Here is a 17,750-nt window from a genome sequence, read left to right on the forward strand (position 1 = left end):
TGCTTAATCTCTTCAAAATGGTCACCACCTATTTATGGTGAATTGGATCAACACTCAGTTTGAAAAACCCTGGCATTGAGTGCTTATCTCAACTCACACTAAACCTACTCAAAAGTATCTTAGATCCAGGCTAGTGGCCAGATGGCCACAGAAATAAGAATTCTGGTATAATAAAAAATGCTGAGCCTAGAAAAAATATCAGATGTTAGAACAGTATTTCACTTACAAAGAGGACACCCAAATGTCATCTCCAAATAAAGACCTATATAGGGTTCTTCCACGACTCTAGTTTCTAGCATACAATGCTGTAAACTTCAAAATACACAAAATGAAGAGTTCAGAGACTTTTAAGAGAAGTAAGCCTTTATTTCCTTGTTTCACAAATAAATCTGGCTGTGCCGGTTGCTTTTTGGTGTTTAGTCAAAGAGACCAAATCCCATATCCTCATCCGACTCCTCCGACTCTTCCTTTGCTTCAACTTTGGCTGGGGCTGCGGCAGCAGCAGGAGCAGCAGTGGTGGCGGCGGCCACAGGGGCAGCAGCCACAAATGCAGATGGATCAGCCAAGAAGGCCTTGACCTGATGGGGAAAAGTTCATGGTCAAAATGGTCACCCATAACCCCTACTACCCACAACCCATCAGCCTTTGTAGAGCTTCGGTTTAACAGCCAACAACTTCCAAGCCAGTGAAGCCTTCCCTGGAAGTGACCAGGCAGGACAATTTGGGTATGGCCTGGTGAACTTAGGCCAAACATCCACCCATTAACCCCTCCTAGAATAGAATCTTTTGTCATATCTAGTCAAGGACACACCTCCCCTGCCCCCAACCTCTCAAGTATACCTTTAAAAACTATCTGCTATGTAGAATCTGATCGTAACAGCATAGCTCATTTCATGTCTTATGGCAGGCCTGTTAGTTACCCTAGGTAACTAACTTAACTGTGGTCCTGGTTAAGTTTTTTACCTTTTCAGCAAGTGGGAAGGTGTAATCAGTCTCCACAGACAAAGCCAGAACCCGCTTGTACCCATTGATGATAGAATGGGGTACTGATGCAACAGTTGGGTAGCCAATCTGCAGGCATACGCTGGCAACGTTGCGGACGCCCTGTGTAGGCAAAGAAAAATACGTTTTTGGTGAGATGTCGTACAGAAAAGATAGCGAAGTCCAAACAAAGCTCAGTGACTGACAAGACTTGCTAGCTCAGCATCTTAGTCTCACATGGGACACTTCACACCAAATACCTCTGGCAAGGCAATGCAGACCCAGTTAATTTATAAATGCTTTTTGCCCTTATTCCCAACAAGGGCATTCCCTATACCAGCAGTCCCCAACCTTTTTGGCGCCAGGGACCAGTGCTCCTATGAGAATCTAATGCTGATGATCTGAGGTGGAGCCGAGGCGGTGATGCTAGTGCAAGGGAGAGGCTGCAAATACAGATGAAGCTTCGCTTGCTCTTCGCTTGCTGGCCTGCAGCTCAGCTGCTGCTGTGCAGCCTGATTCCTAAAAGGCCACAGACCATACCGACCCCAGGGGTTGGGAATCCCTGCCCTATACCATAATGGGATTTACTTCAAAAGCCACCACTTTGTAAAAAAATATAACTGTTAACATTAACTGTTGAGTGCCACAAGAGAAAAATGTTAAATTCCAGATGTGAATATTTCATCCAGTAGTGAGATTTCCAAAAAATAGCTCATCTCATGTCTTATGGCAGGCCTTAGAACAGCCCAGCACTGTCCTAAGGCTTTTACTTATTAATTCATTAATCTTCAACAATCTTATATGACTCTTGCTATTTTACAAATGAAGAAACTGAAGTAAACAGATTAAACAGTCCTTGGTTACACAGCTGGTTTCGATTAGATGACCAGAATTCAGTCTGAAGCTAGACATGCTTTCAACCACTAATGTAAGGACCTGGAATGGGCATCATGTACCTCCAGAAAGCGAGAATGTAGAGTTTCCTCTGTGATGTCAAGCACTTCCGGGTTGTAGATGCTACCATTGTCAAACACCTGCTGGATGATCAGCCCAAAGGAGAAAGGGGAGATGTTCAGCATGTTCAGCAGTGTGGCTTCGCTGGCTCCCACTTTGTCTCCAGTCTTAATCAGCTGCACATCACTCTGAAGAACAAGATAACAGTTGGCAGTTAACACCTGAACATCCAACAAATCCATGGCCACCAAGGGGAGCCCCCACTACTGGCTTGGCTAGCACTGGTACGCCAGGTCCACTCACCAGTATTTCAATGGTGCCTCTGGAGATTTTAGTGGTGATGCCCAAAGCCTGGAAGAAGGAGGTCTTCTCAGGCCCCAGACCAGTGTTCTGGGCTGGCACAGTGACTTCACATGGGGCAATGGCACCAGCACGGGCAGCAGCTGGCACCTGAACAAAAACAAGAAACATGAGAAATCTCTCCACAAATACACACTGAGAATGGTCAATTTTCCTCTTCAGGAACCAAAACTGATAAAGTCTCTTTAGCCAACCTGATTCTCCTCTTACCTTATTGGCCAGCAGCATATCCCTGATCTCAGTGAGGTCCTCCTTGGTGAACACGAAGCCCACATTCCCCCGGATATGAGGCAACAGTCTACAAAGAGAAGTTTACAGAGAGACGGTCACTTTTCAGCACCATTCTTATCCAGGAAAAGGGAGAAGGGCACAGAAAAGAAAAGACAAAGATGCCCAGGGAATTAACTGACTTCTCCAGAGCTGGGTTGTTTTCCAGGTGCCCTCGGATGGCCTTGCGCATCATGGTGTTCTTGCCCATCAGCACTACGGCCTTCCCGCGGAGAGACATGCGGATCTGCTGCATCTGCTTGGAGCCCACATTGTCTGCTCCCACAATGAAGCATTTTGGATAATCATCCAGAAGTTGCTACAAAAATAAAGTTTAACAAGAGGAAAGAAGGGAAAAAACTTAGGAGAAATCAAACCCCAAAATGGCTTGTTTCCTTCTTACTCTCTTTCTTCTATGCTTTTGAAATGACTCAGAGATCAGGCCAACTCCTCCCACTGGAAGCCACGTAAGTTGTAATACTGCCAGATTTGTCAAAGATTTGCTTGCTATGTATGAATGACAAAAATTGGATATGTACATTCAATCAAAACTTTGATTCAGTAAAATGGCTGTTAACAGAAAAAAACTTCCCAAAAAGGCTGAATTTACAGTATGCAAAAGACAACAAGAAATACAAAATATTAGTTGTAAAATCTAGGTTGCAGATAGGACTATTGCGTTAACAGTTGTGTCTGAAAAACTTCATGATAAATGAAGGAGGATATAGACTAAGCTCTACAATGAAGCATGATCAGAATTTTTGGGCAAAAACGACCCACCTCAAGGCCTTCCTAAAGATAACGTTCAATTTACTGACAAGACCGAATTATGCCACAACTTGCATTTACATGTCACTCACTGCCTCAGACCTTCCCCAAAGATGGAGGCGGAGGAGTAAAAGTATGACAAGCAATTCGGAAGCCAGACAGACCTGAGTATGAATGCTGTCATCTCAGGAGCCACTTAACCCACCTGAGCCTGTTTATCTGGAACAAGTGGGGCAGGGGCGACATCTCAGGAAATTGTTAAGGTTAAAGGAGACTTGCCTAAAATGGCCTAACTCAGCAGCTAGCACGGAGCAGGCGGACAGCTAAAGGCAGCAGATTGTCCCTATTAGTGCCTGGAGCCGAGGAAGCATAATGAGTGGCTGCGACCCACCCTGCACTTACGATGATCTTAAGAAAGTAGTTGGACTTCCAGGTCGCCCTGTCTTCCCTGGGCATCACGGCGGTGCGTCAGGGATTGCCACACAGGGTTTAAAGACGGTGTCACTGAGGAGAGAGAGGGAGCTCAGACACCCTGAGACCAGTCCCCTCCCCGCCTCGCGGGACTCCAAGCCTGAGGCCTACACAGAGCAGGCCACGCGTGAGCGCCCGCGGGCCTGGCCTGCCGCTGCCGCCGCCTCCATTCCGGAAGCGCGAGCTGCTGCGGAGGTCCCAAGTTGAGTAAGCCTGGCCCCTGCGACCCCCAAATCGCCCCCACCAAAGACGCCCATCTTTCCCGCCGCCAGCTTCCAGCACCACTGCACGAGCACACAAACCTCTCACGAGGACGCCTGGCGAGAGAAAGGTCTCCGCGCCGGCGCGCACCTTTTATAAGCGGATGAAGGGGCCGTTCATGAGCCGCAGACAACGCCCCAACCTATTGGCTGGTGCTGACGCCTGTCTGACGAAGTAGAATTCGTCTAGACAGCCATTGGATGACATCGCTGCCACTCCAGCCTATGGGAAACTGCCTTTAAATGAGGAAGTTAAGAAAGCGCTACCTTGCGGTGGAGGAGCTTTCTCAGAGCTGCTTCCCTCTGCTGGACTGGAGCTGCTTTCGTGTAGGCGCTAGAGTTCGTGAACTCAAGAGTCCCCGTTTTCCCCCAATCTGTCCCTGTCTCAAATTAAAGAGTATATGACGCGGGGCTGAGAAATTATTGCACATGCCTTAGAAACAATGGTCTCGTCTCTAAAGTTTGTTCTTCCCCCTGCCAAAACAGAAGGGTCCTTGAAAACCTAAGTCGGATCATTTCTCCATCTGCTCAAAATTCTTCAAAGGCTCCCATTTCCCTCAAAGTAAAAAGCCTAAAATTTAAACTGCCTACAAGGTCCTACATGATCTGCTCCCTATCTCTACCGCTGTAATCTCATCTCGTATTTTCCTACGGACTCCCTTCCAGCCAGACAACATTTCCACTTTAGGGCTCTTGCACTAGCCATTTCCTGTTCTTGGAAGGCTCTTTGCCAATATCCACCTAACATTTCCATCAAGTCCTGGCTCAGATGTCACCTGCCCAACGATTGTCCTATATAAAATTACAAAAACGAAACTAAATTAAAAAATAATAAATCCACTCCATTTCCCCCTTACTTTGTTCTACTTTTTCCATAGCACTTACACCTTCCACACTGTGTAGTTTATTACATTGTTGTTTGTAATAAACTCCCTGCAAGAATGCCTACCATGTGCCTAGCACATAGTAGGCATATAATAAATATTTGTTGAATGAATGAATGAATGGTTTGCAGTCAGATGACCTGGATCCATATCCTTGTTCTGCTACTTGCTATGTTATCTTGGGAAGTGGTTTCACCTTGCAGACATTCTGTTTCCCTTTCCTTATCTGTAAATGGGGATAATAATGGTATCCATATTCCAGAGTTGTTATGAGGATTACATGAGATATGTATGAAGACTTAACACAGTTCCTGGAATGCAGAAGGAAGTCACTAAATGTTAGCTTCTTTTATTATATGTTCATTCAACACTTATTTGAACAATTGTGCTATATCAATATTTTTTTTATGAATGAGCTCATATCGTAGGGCAGATGGGGTATTTCTTCCTATCTCTACCCTTTATACTTGACCAAGTTAGAAATCTCTGATTTTGTTTTAAGGCCTCCTAGTGCCTCTGATGATGAGCCTGTTTCCAGAACTGCTGGAATCAGTTACTGCTAAGATCCCTTTTCAAAGACAAGGTACTACTGCATGCTCAACATTGAACTAGGTACTTTGTGCATATGACTGCGTTAATCTTTGCAACGATCCCCTAAGGAGGTAGTTTCATTATTTCCATTTTATCGATGAGAAAATTCATGAAGAGGTTAAATAATATGCCCAAGTCCCTGAGCCAGTAAATGATGGCTTCAGAACTGAAATTTCAAAGCAAGTTCAAAGCCCATAGGCCTCACTATGCTATAGTTCCTTCCAAAACCTGAGACTTTCTTCCCCCTAAATGCACTTTTCCAAGTATATACATATGCACATGGTACCTTTTCAAGGACATCCTGGCTCCGGTGATATAAATATCATCTTTAACTGTAGTACATCAATATAATGGAATACCATGAAACCATTAAAAAATGACTCAGATCTATATTTATTGACATAGGCAAATACTCAGAGTATCCTTGAGTGAAAAAGCAAATTACGAGGAAATGCACCATATCTACTTCTATAAATAAAATAAATCCGACATGGGCTGGAAGAATAAACCCAATTATTATTTTTGGGTGAAGGTTGAAGGTAATTTTCACTTCTGAGCTCACTACGAAATGGGCACGGTTCAGACTAGAATTCAACATGCTGCTTTTGGAGGACCATTCCAAACAACAGGAAAGCTGTGAAAGCTTAAAGGGGAACAAACTGCCCAGGAAGCTCCCCTGGGGCCCAGGACTGGAGTTCAGGTTCTGACAAGAGCAAGGAAGCATGCAAATATGAACATGACCACCAGGGAGCAGTAGAGACCAATCGTCAACGGTAAATCAGCTTCCTCAACTAGGAAGGTTCTACACCCAGTCTTCTGCCAACACGTTGCGGGGGGGGCATTTGGTCAATGCAGGAACACAGGCAGAAGCAGGCCCTGGATTCATATCCTGCCTGCACTCACTCAGAGGTTTGCCTTGTGCATGTTGGTTCTCCTCTCTGAACCTCTTTCCCCATCTGCGAGTGAGTGTAAAGCCACCCACAGGCCTATGCGAGGATGGCCTCAGGGAATCACAGCAGAGGAGGTAGGTCAGGGCCTGACCCAAGCAGGCCCAATAAGGCTGCTCCCCAGCATTCCCCCACCAACAAAGCTCACACAAGGAGCCAGCAGGACCCGTGGCCACAGACCAGTGTCTTCTGGGCCAAGGGTATGCCATTCTCAGGGCTTTTTGCCTCAAATAAGGGAGTGTCAGTGATTTACCCTCAAATTGCACTTGTGAGTCTGGGAGGGTTTGCTCTCCCTTCTGGGACTAAGCTGTTATCTCAGACCACAAATAAAAGGCACTAGCACAGGTCAAAATAATGGCAAACTTTATTGGCATAAATCACAGGAATTGAAATGAGGAAAAGCCAAGTTAAAAGTTTACAGAGAAAGAAATTAAAATCAAATCATCAAATAACCATTGACCCACAGGGTGGACCCCAGAAGCCCCAGTCCTCTAGGAGAGGGGCCTGGGACAGGTCACTGTAAACAGCAATAAGGCCTATGGGTGGAAGTGGAGACGTCAGACCTTCGGAGGGGCCTAGCTGTCCTCCTCAGGCCTGGCTGCTCCCAGCCCTGCCATGAAGGAGGGACTCTCTTCCAAGACCCCAGCTCGCTCAGCCTTTGCTATGAGGCTAATGGAGTGGTCTGGCTCTTCCTTTAGACCCCACCGGGGCCCCTTTCTGCTGACCAGGAACCCCAGGCCTGCCTGCTTCTGTTTCATTCTTGGGGGGAAAAGCTCTGGGGTCTTCCCATGGCTCCGGCAGGATCCTGTCCCTCTGCCCAGGATCCTATCGGGCACCCTTGCAACAACCTGGGCCCTTTGCCCCAGACCTCCAGTTTCCAAGGAGGGCCGGAAATTTGGAGAAGTGATGTGCCCGGTGAAATCAACAAGAAGGTAGAAGGAGCCCCAGAAAAGCACTGAGGAGGCTGAGAATGTTCAATGGGTTCTTTTTGATGCCAAAGAGTTCACAAGGGAGCGGACGCTCCTAATGGCTTGGACAGGAAACAGCACCCCAAAAGTGTACTTTCCCTCCCTCAGGAACAGGATGTATGAGGTTTAGACTTCTAGGCCCAAAAGGGCAAGCTATACCCTTAGGCCAGTTTCGGTTAAGAGTTTGCTGGCCTGGGTAGTAAGGAAAGGGTTTCAAAATACAGCAGTTTATAAAACAGTCCTGGTGAGCCATGAAGTTCAAGGGGAGTTTCAGAGCTGCTCCAAGTTCACCTGCTTATGCTAAGAAAAAATAAAATACAAATTGCTTCCCCTCCCCAAGCCCTCAGTACAAGGCAAACCCCGTGCCACAGCCACTGTCACCTACAGGACCAGTGGCAGTGGAGAGTACAAAAAGGGACATCTTTAAAATCTCTTCAAAATCATCCTGTATAGAGAAGTAAAAGCAACTCAGACGATACGAATTCAAACCTCAGTGTAGAAATTTATCAGTCGGTACAGTGTCCAGGCACGAGGTGAAACGCCCCACCTCACGCCATCCCCGGAGACGGAGGAAGTGAATATAAAATATTATTGCTGAAGAGGCCCGTCTCAGTAGAATCAGAGCAGTCATGGGGGGTGGGGACAGTCACCCAGGCCTGGGGAGACTGGAAGGGCAAGAGGAGCACAAGGAACCTTTCATGGCTCGTGGCCACTGTGACCCTAAGATGGATGGATTTATGCTGGCATTGTCTGGATGAATCAGGTGTCCCCCAATACTCAGGACAAGGATAATTAGGTCGGGGGGGGATAAGGATTAAAAAAGACCCCATCTGACTCTGCCTGCCCTCGCCCTGGTTCCACTGCTGAATTATGAGTAAGAGATGGCTCCAGTGTGGGGTGCTGGCCTGGCCAGGCGAATTCGTGGGGTGGGGCCCTCCAGCCCCCACCTCCAGGAAGGGTGAAGGCTGGCAGCCTGGGGAGAGCTGCAAGAGGAGGGAGGAGGCCCAGAGGCTCTGGCAGGGGGGAAGAAGAGCAGGCAGGACTCTTCGAGGCCCTCCTGCCACCCTGCACAGCGAGGACACGGTTCCAGTTTCAGTCGGGCTTGGCCCTTCACCCCTGGGCAAGGCCTCTGGGTCACAGTAGCAGTTGGGAAGGCTGAGCCAAGGGACAGGGCAGATGAAGGGACGAGGGTGCCTAGCAGAAGAGCTTGAGGAAGCAGTTCTGACAGTAAGGCTTGTCATTCTGCTCCTTGAAGGTGCCCTTGTTGAGCTGCTTGAGGCAAAAGGCACAGACGAAGTGCTCCGGGTGGAACTTCTTGGCCATGGCGGTGATGCAGCGGCCCGTGATGGGCTTCTGGCAGCCGGAGCACAGCGAGCCTCGCCGCTCGTGGTAGTGCACCTCACAGTAGGGCTGCCCGTCGTGCTCGAAGAAGCTGCCATTGATGAATGGCGTGAAGCATTCCTGCCAGACGGAGAAAGGGATGAGGTGGAGGGGAGGGGGCTCAGCCTGGAGCAGGGGACAGTAATGGCTATGACGGTCGTGAGGAGTCCCACTTGCTAAGCTTTTCCTATGCGCTAAACGCTGCACTAAACACTACTGAACTCTCTCAGCAGAGGGGGCAACTGAGGCGTGGAAGTTAAATGACTTGCCCAAGGTCATGCAGCTAAGTTGCACAGCCTGGATTCGAACCTAGGTCTGACTCTTGGGTACTTAAGCAGGAGGCTATGACGGCGTGTCCCAAAACCCTGGAGCTGAAAAAAGGGTTCCATGGTCAAACTCTGCATCCTAGAACCCCGTGTGCAGATTCACATGCACACTTAGGTCAAAGTCCCCGAGAAATCCTGCAGAGAACAGTGCCTCCAAAACTTATTTTGTCAGAGGGCCCTTGCTGGATTCCTAATAACATCTGAGGGCCCCCACTACCCTCCAGACGGCAGTCTGGAAACCAATGCCCATTTCCATAGAGGCTGCCGAATGCTTGAATTATCTTGTTTAATTCTCACATGCCCTTCTCCCGGACGTGACCAGCACCAGGGCCACTGCACAGGACGAGGCTGAGGACACACCTGCCTTGTTCTTGGTTTCTCCCAGGCTCAGTGTGAGCCCTGGCCCAGGAAACCCTTGGACCTGACGAGGTGTATCCCTCTCCACCTGTTCACCCCATTAATAACCCAGAATGAAGCCTCCGAGTTGGATCCAGGGAGCAGAGAGAGGGAGGCTCTTTTCTCCCCGATGCCCACTCCCAGTGCCCTCCAGACGTGGGGGCAAAGGGCTCCTTACCCGGCACACGAAGCACTCGGGGTGCCAGAGGGTGTTAAGTGCCGAGATGTAGTTCTCCAGGATGGCCCGGGCGCAGCCACCACACTTGGGCGCAAACATGTCGAAGTAATCCTTCCGGCAGTAGGCCTTGCCATCTTTCTCATGGAACCCTGATGAGTGGGGTTTGGGAGTAGAGTTAGGGCCTCCGGAGGTGGACTCCTCCCTGACTCTGACATCAGCAAAGCCCCTGCCTCCCCGACACTCCTGGGGGCTGTGAGTTTGCTGATCAGTACCTTCAGGGCCGAAGAAGGCACCACACTGGGCACAGAAGAAGTGCTCAGGGTGCCATGTCCGGTCGAGGGCTGTCACCACTTTCTGTGAAAGCAAAGTGTGGGGTCAGAGCCAAGGTGCCACCCTACTGGACAGATTCTACAGTTGGCACTCACAGGCAAGGCTGTCCTTCCCGCCCCCACCCCGAGCTCTCAGCCAAAGATGGGGGTCTCTCCTATGCTCCAAATACCAGAGAATTCGGATTTATTAAGAGAGGTGACCTGCCAGACACTGTCTCTCTCCTTTAATCCTCACATGTGGTGGAGGTCATAGATTCTATCGTGACTCCCATTTTATCTGTGAAGAAACTTAGGCTCAGAGAAGCTAGACGTTTCCCTAATGCCACACAGCGGGAGATCGAGGAAGCCAGCGCTCCACGCATCTGCACAGACAGGGCTCCTAACCTCTGGGAGTCTCCACGGAAGGGAATCTGGGGGGCGGGGGCTAACATGCACTAGGAGGCTAGCATCGGGCCCAGGTTCATATCTGGCCCAGCCCCACTGCTGGTCGGTTGTGTGAGCTCGGGCATGGGATGGGACCCCTCTAAGCCTCAGGTGGCACCGCGTGCGCCCTCCGAGGGTGATGGCGAGGCTGGAATGAGCCGGCGTGCTGCCGCTGCCCGCTGTGGCCAGGAACTCACGTCCAGGATGGGACCATTGCAGTAGTAGCAGCGCGGGGAGAAGAGGCTGTGGTAGTCCTTTTCACAGTAGGGCTGTCCATCCCGCTCAAAGAAGTTCCGGGACCCAATCTCCTCCTGGCAGTGGGTGCAGACGAAGTGTTCCGGGTGCCACGTCTTCCCCATGGCAGTCACAACCTGAAGAGGGAGGGCGGAATGTGGCCTAAGGCCCTGGCCTGCCATGAGGCGACCTCCCCAACAGAGCGAAGGTCCCCATGCCCTCCTGCCGCCCCCTCCTCTGCTGCACCCCCATCACCTGCCCAGCGATGGGCTTCTTGCAGGCTCCGCAGACCCCTTTGGCAACCGTGGCGACCCCCAGTTTGTTCAGGTCGGACTGCAGGCTCCCCAGCATGCTGTCCAGCTGGCTCCCAGGCTTGGGGGGCCCTCCCGGGGGAGAGCTGCTCCCCGTCTTCCCCTGGGCCATGAACTACGGAGAGAGAGGCCAAGTCAGGACTCCCAGGGCTTGGGGACGGTGTCTCATAGCACCGTGGCACCGGGGGCTTTTCTCCCGCTGGGCAGATGGGCCGATGGAGGCAAAAAGGGCCACCTCCTCCAGGGGCCTCAAGAGCCCAAGCTGGGAATCTGCAGACATCCTCGGTGGTCAGAGGGACTCACAGCACCCCACTGGCCTGACCGAGGTCCAGGAAACACGGCAAGCAGGATGCTGAGCCCCCGGCCTTGGCACTGACCCCTCCCTCGTCCTGCCCTCCGGGACTGCTCTGCCCGCCGTTCGGAGGCCAGTCGGGGGCCCAGCACAGCTCTCCACCCGCGCTTTGTTCCAGGCCCTGGATCTTAGGTAGGGGAGGAAACGAGGGTAAGAAAATTTTTTTAAGTTAAGGAAAAAAAAAACACCTTGTTATTGTACCATTTCACAAAAGGGAACTTAGAATGAGATAAGATGCTCCACCCCACTGGCAGTACCAAAACCAGGAAAAAAAGTCTATAGAGAAAAACAACCTGGGACAGGAGAGAGAGGAAAGTGAGCCAACCAAAGGCAGGGGACCCAGGAAGGGGAAGGAACTGGGGCCAGAGAGCAAAGGCTCCCAGGTACTGACTGGGCTGGGGGCCACAGAGGGAGGAACAGGTTCTGGTTTCCCTTCTGGGAATGGCTTCCTCGGATGAAGCCTGGGGCAGGACTGAGGGGCGGTGGGAAGGGTCAGGCAGGAGGAAGCCCCAGAACAGCTGACGTCCTGAGGGTGGGAGCGTGGACGTCAGGTTAAGTGAGGGTCCGGGGTCAAGGCGAGCTCTAAGGAAGGACTGTGGGACTGTGGAGGGACAGAGGAAGTACGTATGTGTGCACATGTGCATGTGTGCAGAGTGGGGACAGTCAGGACTCGCGCTGGGGCCCCAGGCCTGCCTGCATTGGGGGGAAGAGCGGGTCCTCCTCGGTCTGGCAGCCCACGGACCTCGAAGTGTAGGGTGCGGTAGAGGGAGAGGTGGGGCCCTGTGCATCCTCTTCTCGTGGCCCTGCCCCAGAACTCTGGACCCCAGGGGAGCCACGGGAGATCGCTGAGGGCCCCAGGGTGGAAGGGGTGGGCAGGCTGGGTGGGGGAGAAGAGCTGCTGGCCGAGGCGTCTCTGTGATGCTGGAGCAAAGGGACAGGAGGAGGAGAAGGCAGAACAGAGAAGGTTCTTCTCAGGGGAATGGGAGAGCCAGGAGGGAAGACGACCTGGGGAGAAGGAAGGAAGGAGAGAGATGAAGAGGACGGCAGAGGAAGCAGCAGCTCAGCAAGCAGGGCACAGACAGGTGGCACCCCCAGGCTCCTCTGGGCTTTCCCACTCTGGTACCAAGACTGAGGCCGGCCTCCCAGGGCCACAGGATGCAGGACCCCGGCACACACACCCAATCCCCCCTCTGGCCAGCGCTGGGTAAGAAGTGGGATGCCCTGTCCCTGGCCCAGCCCTGCGCATCTCCCCGCTACCTTCTCTACCAGCTGCCCCCCAGCCTGCCTCCCTCTTGGCTGCACAGTGATGATGACGCCCTCGGTCATCCAGTCCTCGGCAGGGGCGCCCGCCAGCCCCGCTGCCTCCTCCGCCTCTGGCTGGATGCCCAGCCGACCCTGCAGCTCTGCGATGAGCCGCTCCTGGGACGGGGTTCTGCTCAGGGTGGCAGGGTCCAACCGGCGGCGTGGGGAGGGCTCCCGGGACATGGGGTGTGCGTGGCCTGTCTCCCGGCTCCTCCTGATCACAGAGCGGATCTGGGGGGTGGGGGGAGAAGCTGTCACAGTCCCACTCGGGGTTGTGCTGACACTGCTAAGTCCACACTCAGGTGCCCCGGGGAGGGAAGGGCAGAATGAAGACACCAGAGCAGCCTCCCCGTACCCCACGCTCATCTCCAAGTCGGTACTGACCTTGAGCAAGACACTACCTCCAGCGGCCTCAGCTTCTCCACCCTTAAAATGGGGTTGCAGCATTTTCTTGGCTGCCTTACAGATTATGAAAATTCTTTGAGAGAATGTAAGTGGACATTCTTGAAAGGGCAAAAGGCTTTTCTTTCTTTGATTTGTAATAAAAAAATGCGGTCTTTCCTTTCAAATCTTTTAACCAGTTATTTTTTCTTGTTTATGTTATAACCCACCAGTTTGTGGTGGTTCAGCTTTGTTTTCTTCTTGGAAAGGGCATGAAGTTTTAATAAAGCAAGAAGCAAATGATAACAGTAACATCGGCCACAGTGTACCGAGGGCTGTATACTGTGTTCTAAGTATTTTCTAGGTATCGTCTCATTTAATATTCTGGACAATCTTGAGGGCTGGCATGGTCTATTATTATCCCCATTTTAAAGATAAGAAAACCGAGGCTGGTGGAGCACTGCCCAGTCACACAGATAGCAAGCGTTGGAGGCGGGGCTTATATTCAGTTCTACCTGGTCCCAAAGCCCATGCTTTTAACCACTGTAAGTATATTGCCTCAGGATGTCAGGGGAGCTCATTTGAAGGGAAAAGCTTCAAACAAGTAAGAGGCAAGCTGTCACTAAGAGAAATTCCTGAGCCCAGGGAGATTTGCTGGCCGACCCCACAGAGCCCACTGCTGAGTGCCCGTCATCAGGGGCACAGGCCACAGTGCCTCGGGGTTTGCTGGCCAAGCAGACATGCGCAGAGTGAGAGGCTGCATGCTGTTAGCCAGGAGCCGCCCACACTCAGGCCCACTGAGGGCCATGCCCAGCAGCCGTGCGAGCTTGCGCCTGCCTGGCCAGAGGTGGAAATCCTCTCGGTGGCGTTGGGCATGTCCATGACCATGGCACGTGGAAGCTCCAGCTCTTCCCTCTTGGCCTCGGCAGCAGCTTCGGTGTTTCCCTCTGGCCTCCTAGGGGTCTCGGGTCCCTGAGTCAGCCTGACCAGGCTTCCCCTTGTGGGTGTCTCTCTACCTAATTGCTCCTTGTCAGCTGGGGCAGGGCAGCTGCTGTCTGGCCCTGCTGGCTCTGGCTTTGCCTTCTCCTTCCACTGTCCACATTCCTTTGTGAGACTCCAGGTATCTGGGAAGATGGCCTGACGGTCCATGGCCACGAAAGCTGGTTCAGTTACTTCCTGGAAGCCGGGCGCAGCTCCACAGGGAGTCTCAGGTCTGAGCGCCCCCGAAGCCCACGGCCACTCCCACGTGGCAGCTACAGCCTCCTCTGCATACACATGGTTAGCTGATAGCCCTCGGGCATCTCTGGCGTCCTGGGGACCTGTGCATCCAGCTCGGGGTAGAGTGTGGCCAGGGGGAGCCCTGGAGAGATCACTTGTGAGGTTTGGCAGGTCCCTCCAAACTCGAGCCTGGCTCTCTGCACCAAATGGTTCCAGAGAACCCTCCACAGAAGGAAACCTTGAGTTGGGGGCATTGGCCTCCATCACCCCAAGGCCAGCCAAATCAAGCCAGCTAGGGACCACAGTGGGTAAAAGGCCCTCTCCATCATCATTATCCTCAACATGGAGAACCTCCGGGGTATGACTGCGGCCTCGAGGGGAGGGTTTAGGGGTGGATGGCAAGAATGCAGAGGGTCCAGGAGGAGGAGGAGAAGGAGAAGGGAGCATGTGGTGTGAGAGTGGAGTTGAGCTGGGCAGCAGCCCCGGGGAGCTCAAGGCCACAGCAGAAGAGCTGGTCTGGAGGAGGAGAAAGACAAAAGGCGGAGAGGAGAGAAATAAGAGAGGTGAGGAAAGCAGCTCACTGCAATGGATGGGCTCAGCCTTAGGGCTCTGAGAGCCACCATCTACACTGACCAGGGTGGCTGCAAAGCTGAAACATGAGGACTTGCCCTTGAAGAAGATCCAGATGCCCAACAAGTTTTTCCTGGGCTCCGTGTCCTTGGCTCCCGTCAAACCCAGGCATCAGAAAGCAGCCACTGAGCCAAGCCCGTGGGGCCACCCCAGTCGGAGCAGGTAGGAGAGAGAAAAAGGCTAAGGTGAAGTGATCATGGGAGACAGGTGACCAGGGAGGTCAGCCCAGGCACCATCAAGGGACAGTGAGCCACAGGCAGCTGCTCCGCCTCTGCAACCTTGGCTTGATTCTTGGCTCAGTCTCTCCTAGACAAATACATAGACAAATACAGCTTCCCTACATCCCCGAGACCTTGCTCTAGGGGCATCAAGATGCTCTCAGAAAGCAACATCTTTCTAAAGGGGGCTAGGGCAGGGCTCCTCAGTCTGATGCCTGGGTCCAACGAACTTGCTCCTGACCTTGGCTACTCAAAACTGCCAGCAGCTTGGCCTCCTCCCCTCCAGGCCCACCCCAATCCCCCGCCATGAAAACTCAGCTGAAGGGAGGTTTGCAGGGACCATCGGGGCCACCAGCGCATGGACCACTCACTCCCCTTCTCAGATTCCCTAAGTTGTGTGCCCAAGGCCGACCTGCATGGAACGGTGCAGTCCGCAGCTCTCGGAGAGCTCGGCCAGTATCGACCCGCATCTTCTCAGTAAAACACCTCGGGCTTGGCTGACCTGGAGGTCCCAGGGGGAGGGGTACCACAGGCAGTACTGGCCCAGTAGCACAGATGGGTTCCGTTTCCCACACACAGAACTGTGGAGACTCAGAGGCCCATGGAGGGAGAGGGGGCAGGATAGGAGGCTGGCAAAAAAAAAAGGCCCTTGGACTCAGAAGCCACAGGCAGAAAGAAAGAGGACGTGTTGAGGACAGCCAGTTGAGGACAGCCAGCGTGGGAGATGGGGCTCCAGGGCAAATGACATCTCAGGCACAGGATCCTAAGTTCCACATGGCCCAGCAGAGAATGTCCTCCCCCACCAGAGCAGCCATCAACACAGGGCCCTTTGTCCCAGCCTCCTGATCCCCCCTCCCGTGCCCCCAGGGTGGCTGGAAGCTGGGAGAACCCAAGAGGAAGGAATGTCCCTGCTGAGCACTTCTGCCTCCACAGGCTGCTGCGAGGCAGCTCAGTCCCCACCGGCCTGGTCTGGCCCTCCCTCCCCTGGGTCCGGGCAAGGCCAGGGTGCTGCAGGGCCCCTGGCTTGGGGCGAGGCACCCAAACCAAGGGTGCTCCTCACACCAAGGTACAGGAGAAGGATGGGGGAAACGGGAGTGAGGGCAGGGGAGAGGAGAGGCCTCCAAGCACCTTAAAATCCGACAGTGAGGCCATCAGCTCGTCCAGCTCCCTGGTGGCAGAGGAGGCCGAGATGCGCGTCTGCTGCTGGCTAGAGGTGACACGCTGAGGGCTGCTCATCTCCCCCTGATTCACAGTGATGGCGGGGCTGCAGGGCAGGCGCAACATCAGCGGGGACCCCAGAGCCCAGCCCCATGCTCCCCCAGGATATCAGCACATCAGCTCCGACACTGTCCTGCCACCCATAAACCCGGGGCACCCATCATGGGGAGGGGGCCGTCATCAGACAAGACAGAGCTCCGAGGTGAGCTGATGAGGGAGAAGCAGAGGGCTGTTCAAATGGCACCTTTCCCAGGAAGATGCCTTTGGCCCTCCAGCCCAAGTTCAAGCTTGCCTGTTAAACAAGCCTGAACACACTGTGTACCCTCCACAGCACTGTATGTGCATGTGCAATTGTTCAACGACATGGTCACACCGAGAGGAGCTAACGTTTAGAAAGCACTTAGCATGGACATTATGTGCTATGAGCCAGAAACCATTCCATGTGCTTTACATGTAAGTCTGGGTCTCACCCCTATTTAGGCAGATGGCCTTATCACCATTATCTCATAGCCCCCTAATCCCATTTTACAGATGGGAAAACTGAGGCTTAAGAGATGACACTTAGTTAAGGGTAGAGCCAAAGTTTGAACCCCATTATGTAGGTCCAAAGCCTGTGCTGACAGCCACTAAGCTACAGGCGCCCTCAGTGTGCAAGATGTCTGTCCTTTCTGATGGATGGTGGCTCACTGAAGATAGGAATGTCTTTGTGACTCGCCACTACTCTCTAGTGCCTGGTGCAGGGCCCGGCAGACAGCAGGGAATGGGTGACATGGGGGCTAAGTGGGCAGACACTGGAGCATGAGTCCTGGCTGGGCATGACCCGTGTGCCTGAGCGAGCCTAGCAGGTACTCACACGGGGCTGGGCACGGAGCTCTCCAGTTCATCCAGGAGACTCTCTACGCTCGGCCGCACGTCCTCCAGACCCCGGCCCCCATTCCGCTTGGGCTTCTCTTTCATCAGGGGCCCAGTTTTGCCTCCCAGCGGGCTGTTATTCTCCGGGATGCCATAGTGAGGACTCAGAGCCCCAGGCAGCAGGGGGCTTGAGTTGGCCTCATCTTGGGAGAGGGAGAGAGAAAGGCTGCTCAAGCCCGAGCCCTCTGGGGACCCAGAGCCAGCGGGTGGGGCTGGGGGGTCAGGCAGGCCGCCGCCCCGGGGACCCGGTCCTACCCGCGGGGAAGCCTGGGGAGTTGTGCTGCACAGCATTCAGTTCCAGCAGCAGGCGGTCCAGTTCGGACAGGTTGCTGCCCAGGGAGGAGCTCATCATGGAAGGCGAAGGCTCTGCCGACTTCTGCTTGTTGGGAAAGCTTGGAGAGGCAAAGGGAAAACCACGCTGAGATGCTCTCCAGCTCTGGCGACCCCCAAATTCTCCAGGAGAATAAAGGGAAGGAGACAGCAGTCTCCCC

The 17,750-nt window shown here is 53.0% G+C and overlaps 2 protein-coding genes across 8 annotated transcripts in view; both read right to left on the minus strand.

Annotated features, from left to right (window-relative positions):
• Positions 1 to 342: 342 nt before the first annotated feature.
• RPLP0 (ribosomal protein lateral stalk subunit P0) lies at positions 343 to 4,241 on the minus strand. The gene is made up of 8 exons (XM_039868300.1): positions 4,104 to 4,241; positions 3,733 to 3,834; positions 2,706 to 2,881; positions 2,506 to 2,593; positions 2,239 to 2,385; positions 1,938 to 2,123; positions 964 to 1,104; positions 343 to 578 (listed from the first exon to the last, which is right to left on the minus strand). Exons 2-8 carry the CDS (start codon positions 3,784 to 3,786, stop codon positions 417 to 419), a joined length of 954 nt encoding a protein of 317 aa, XP_039724234.1. The 5' UTR covers positions 3,787 to 3,834; positions 4,104 to 4,241; the 3' UTR covers positions 343 to 416.
• Positions 4,242 to 6,829: 2,588 nt separating this feature from the next.
• Positions 6,830 to 17,750, minus strand: part of PXN (paxillin) — a 42,868-nt gene continuing 31,947 nt past the window's right edge. The window contains exons 3-13 of one of the 7 annotated variants that reach the window (XM_039868308.1): positions 17,515 to 17,651; positions 17,201 to 17,402; positions 16,258 to 16,393; positions 13,901 to 14,797; positions 12,074 to 12,913; positions 11,406 to 11,507; positions 10,973 to 11,143; positions 10,681 to 10,854; positions 10,004 to 10,085; positions 9,732 to 9,880; positions 6,830 to 8,912 (exon numbers count right to left, since the gene is read on the minus strand). In XM_039868308.1, the coding sequence (XP_039724242.1) occupies positions 8,646 to 8,912; positions 9,732 to 9,880; positions 10,004 to 10,085; positions 10,681 to 10,854; positions 10,973 to 11,143; positions 11,406 to 11,507; positions 12,074 to 12,913; positions 13,901 to 14,797; positions 16,258 to 16,393; positions 17,201 to 17,402; positions 17,515 to 17,611 (3,117 nt within the window). In that variant the 5' untranslated portion in view covers positions 17,612 to 17,651 and the 3' untranslated portion in view covers positions 6,830 to 8,645. Of the gene's footprint in view, positions 8,913 to 8,974; positions 9,203 to 9,731; positions 9,881 to 10,003; positions 10,086 to 10,680; positions 10,855 to 10,972; positions 11,144 to 11,405; positions 11,508 to 12,073; positions 12,914 to 13,900; positions 14,798 to 16,257; positions 16,394 to 17,200; positions 17,403 to 17,514; positions 17,652 to 17,750 lie in introns of those variants that run through there. The other 6 variants (XM_039868303.1, XM_039868306.1, XM_039868304.1 and 3 more) reach the window with 6 other exon arrangements.

The sequence above is a fragment of the Pteropus medius genome, unplaced genomic scaffold, assembly GCF_902729225.1.
Source record: "Pteropus medius unplaced genomic scaffold, Ma_sr-lr_union100, whole genome shotgun sequence".
In the NCBI taxonomy this organism is placed as follows: Eukaryota; Metazoa; Chordata; class Mammalia; order Chiroptera; family Pteropodidae; genus Pteropus; species Pteropus medius.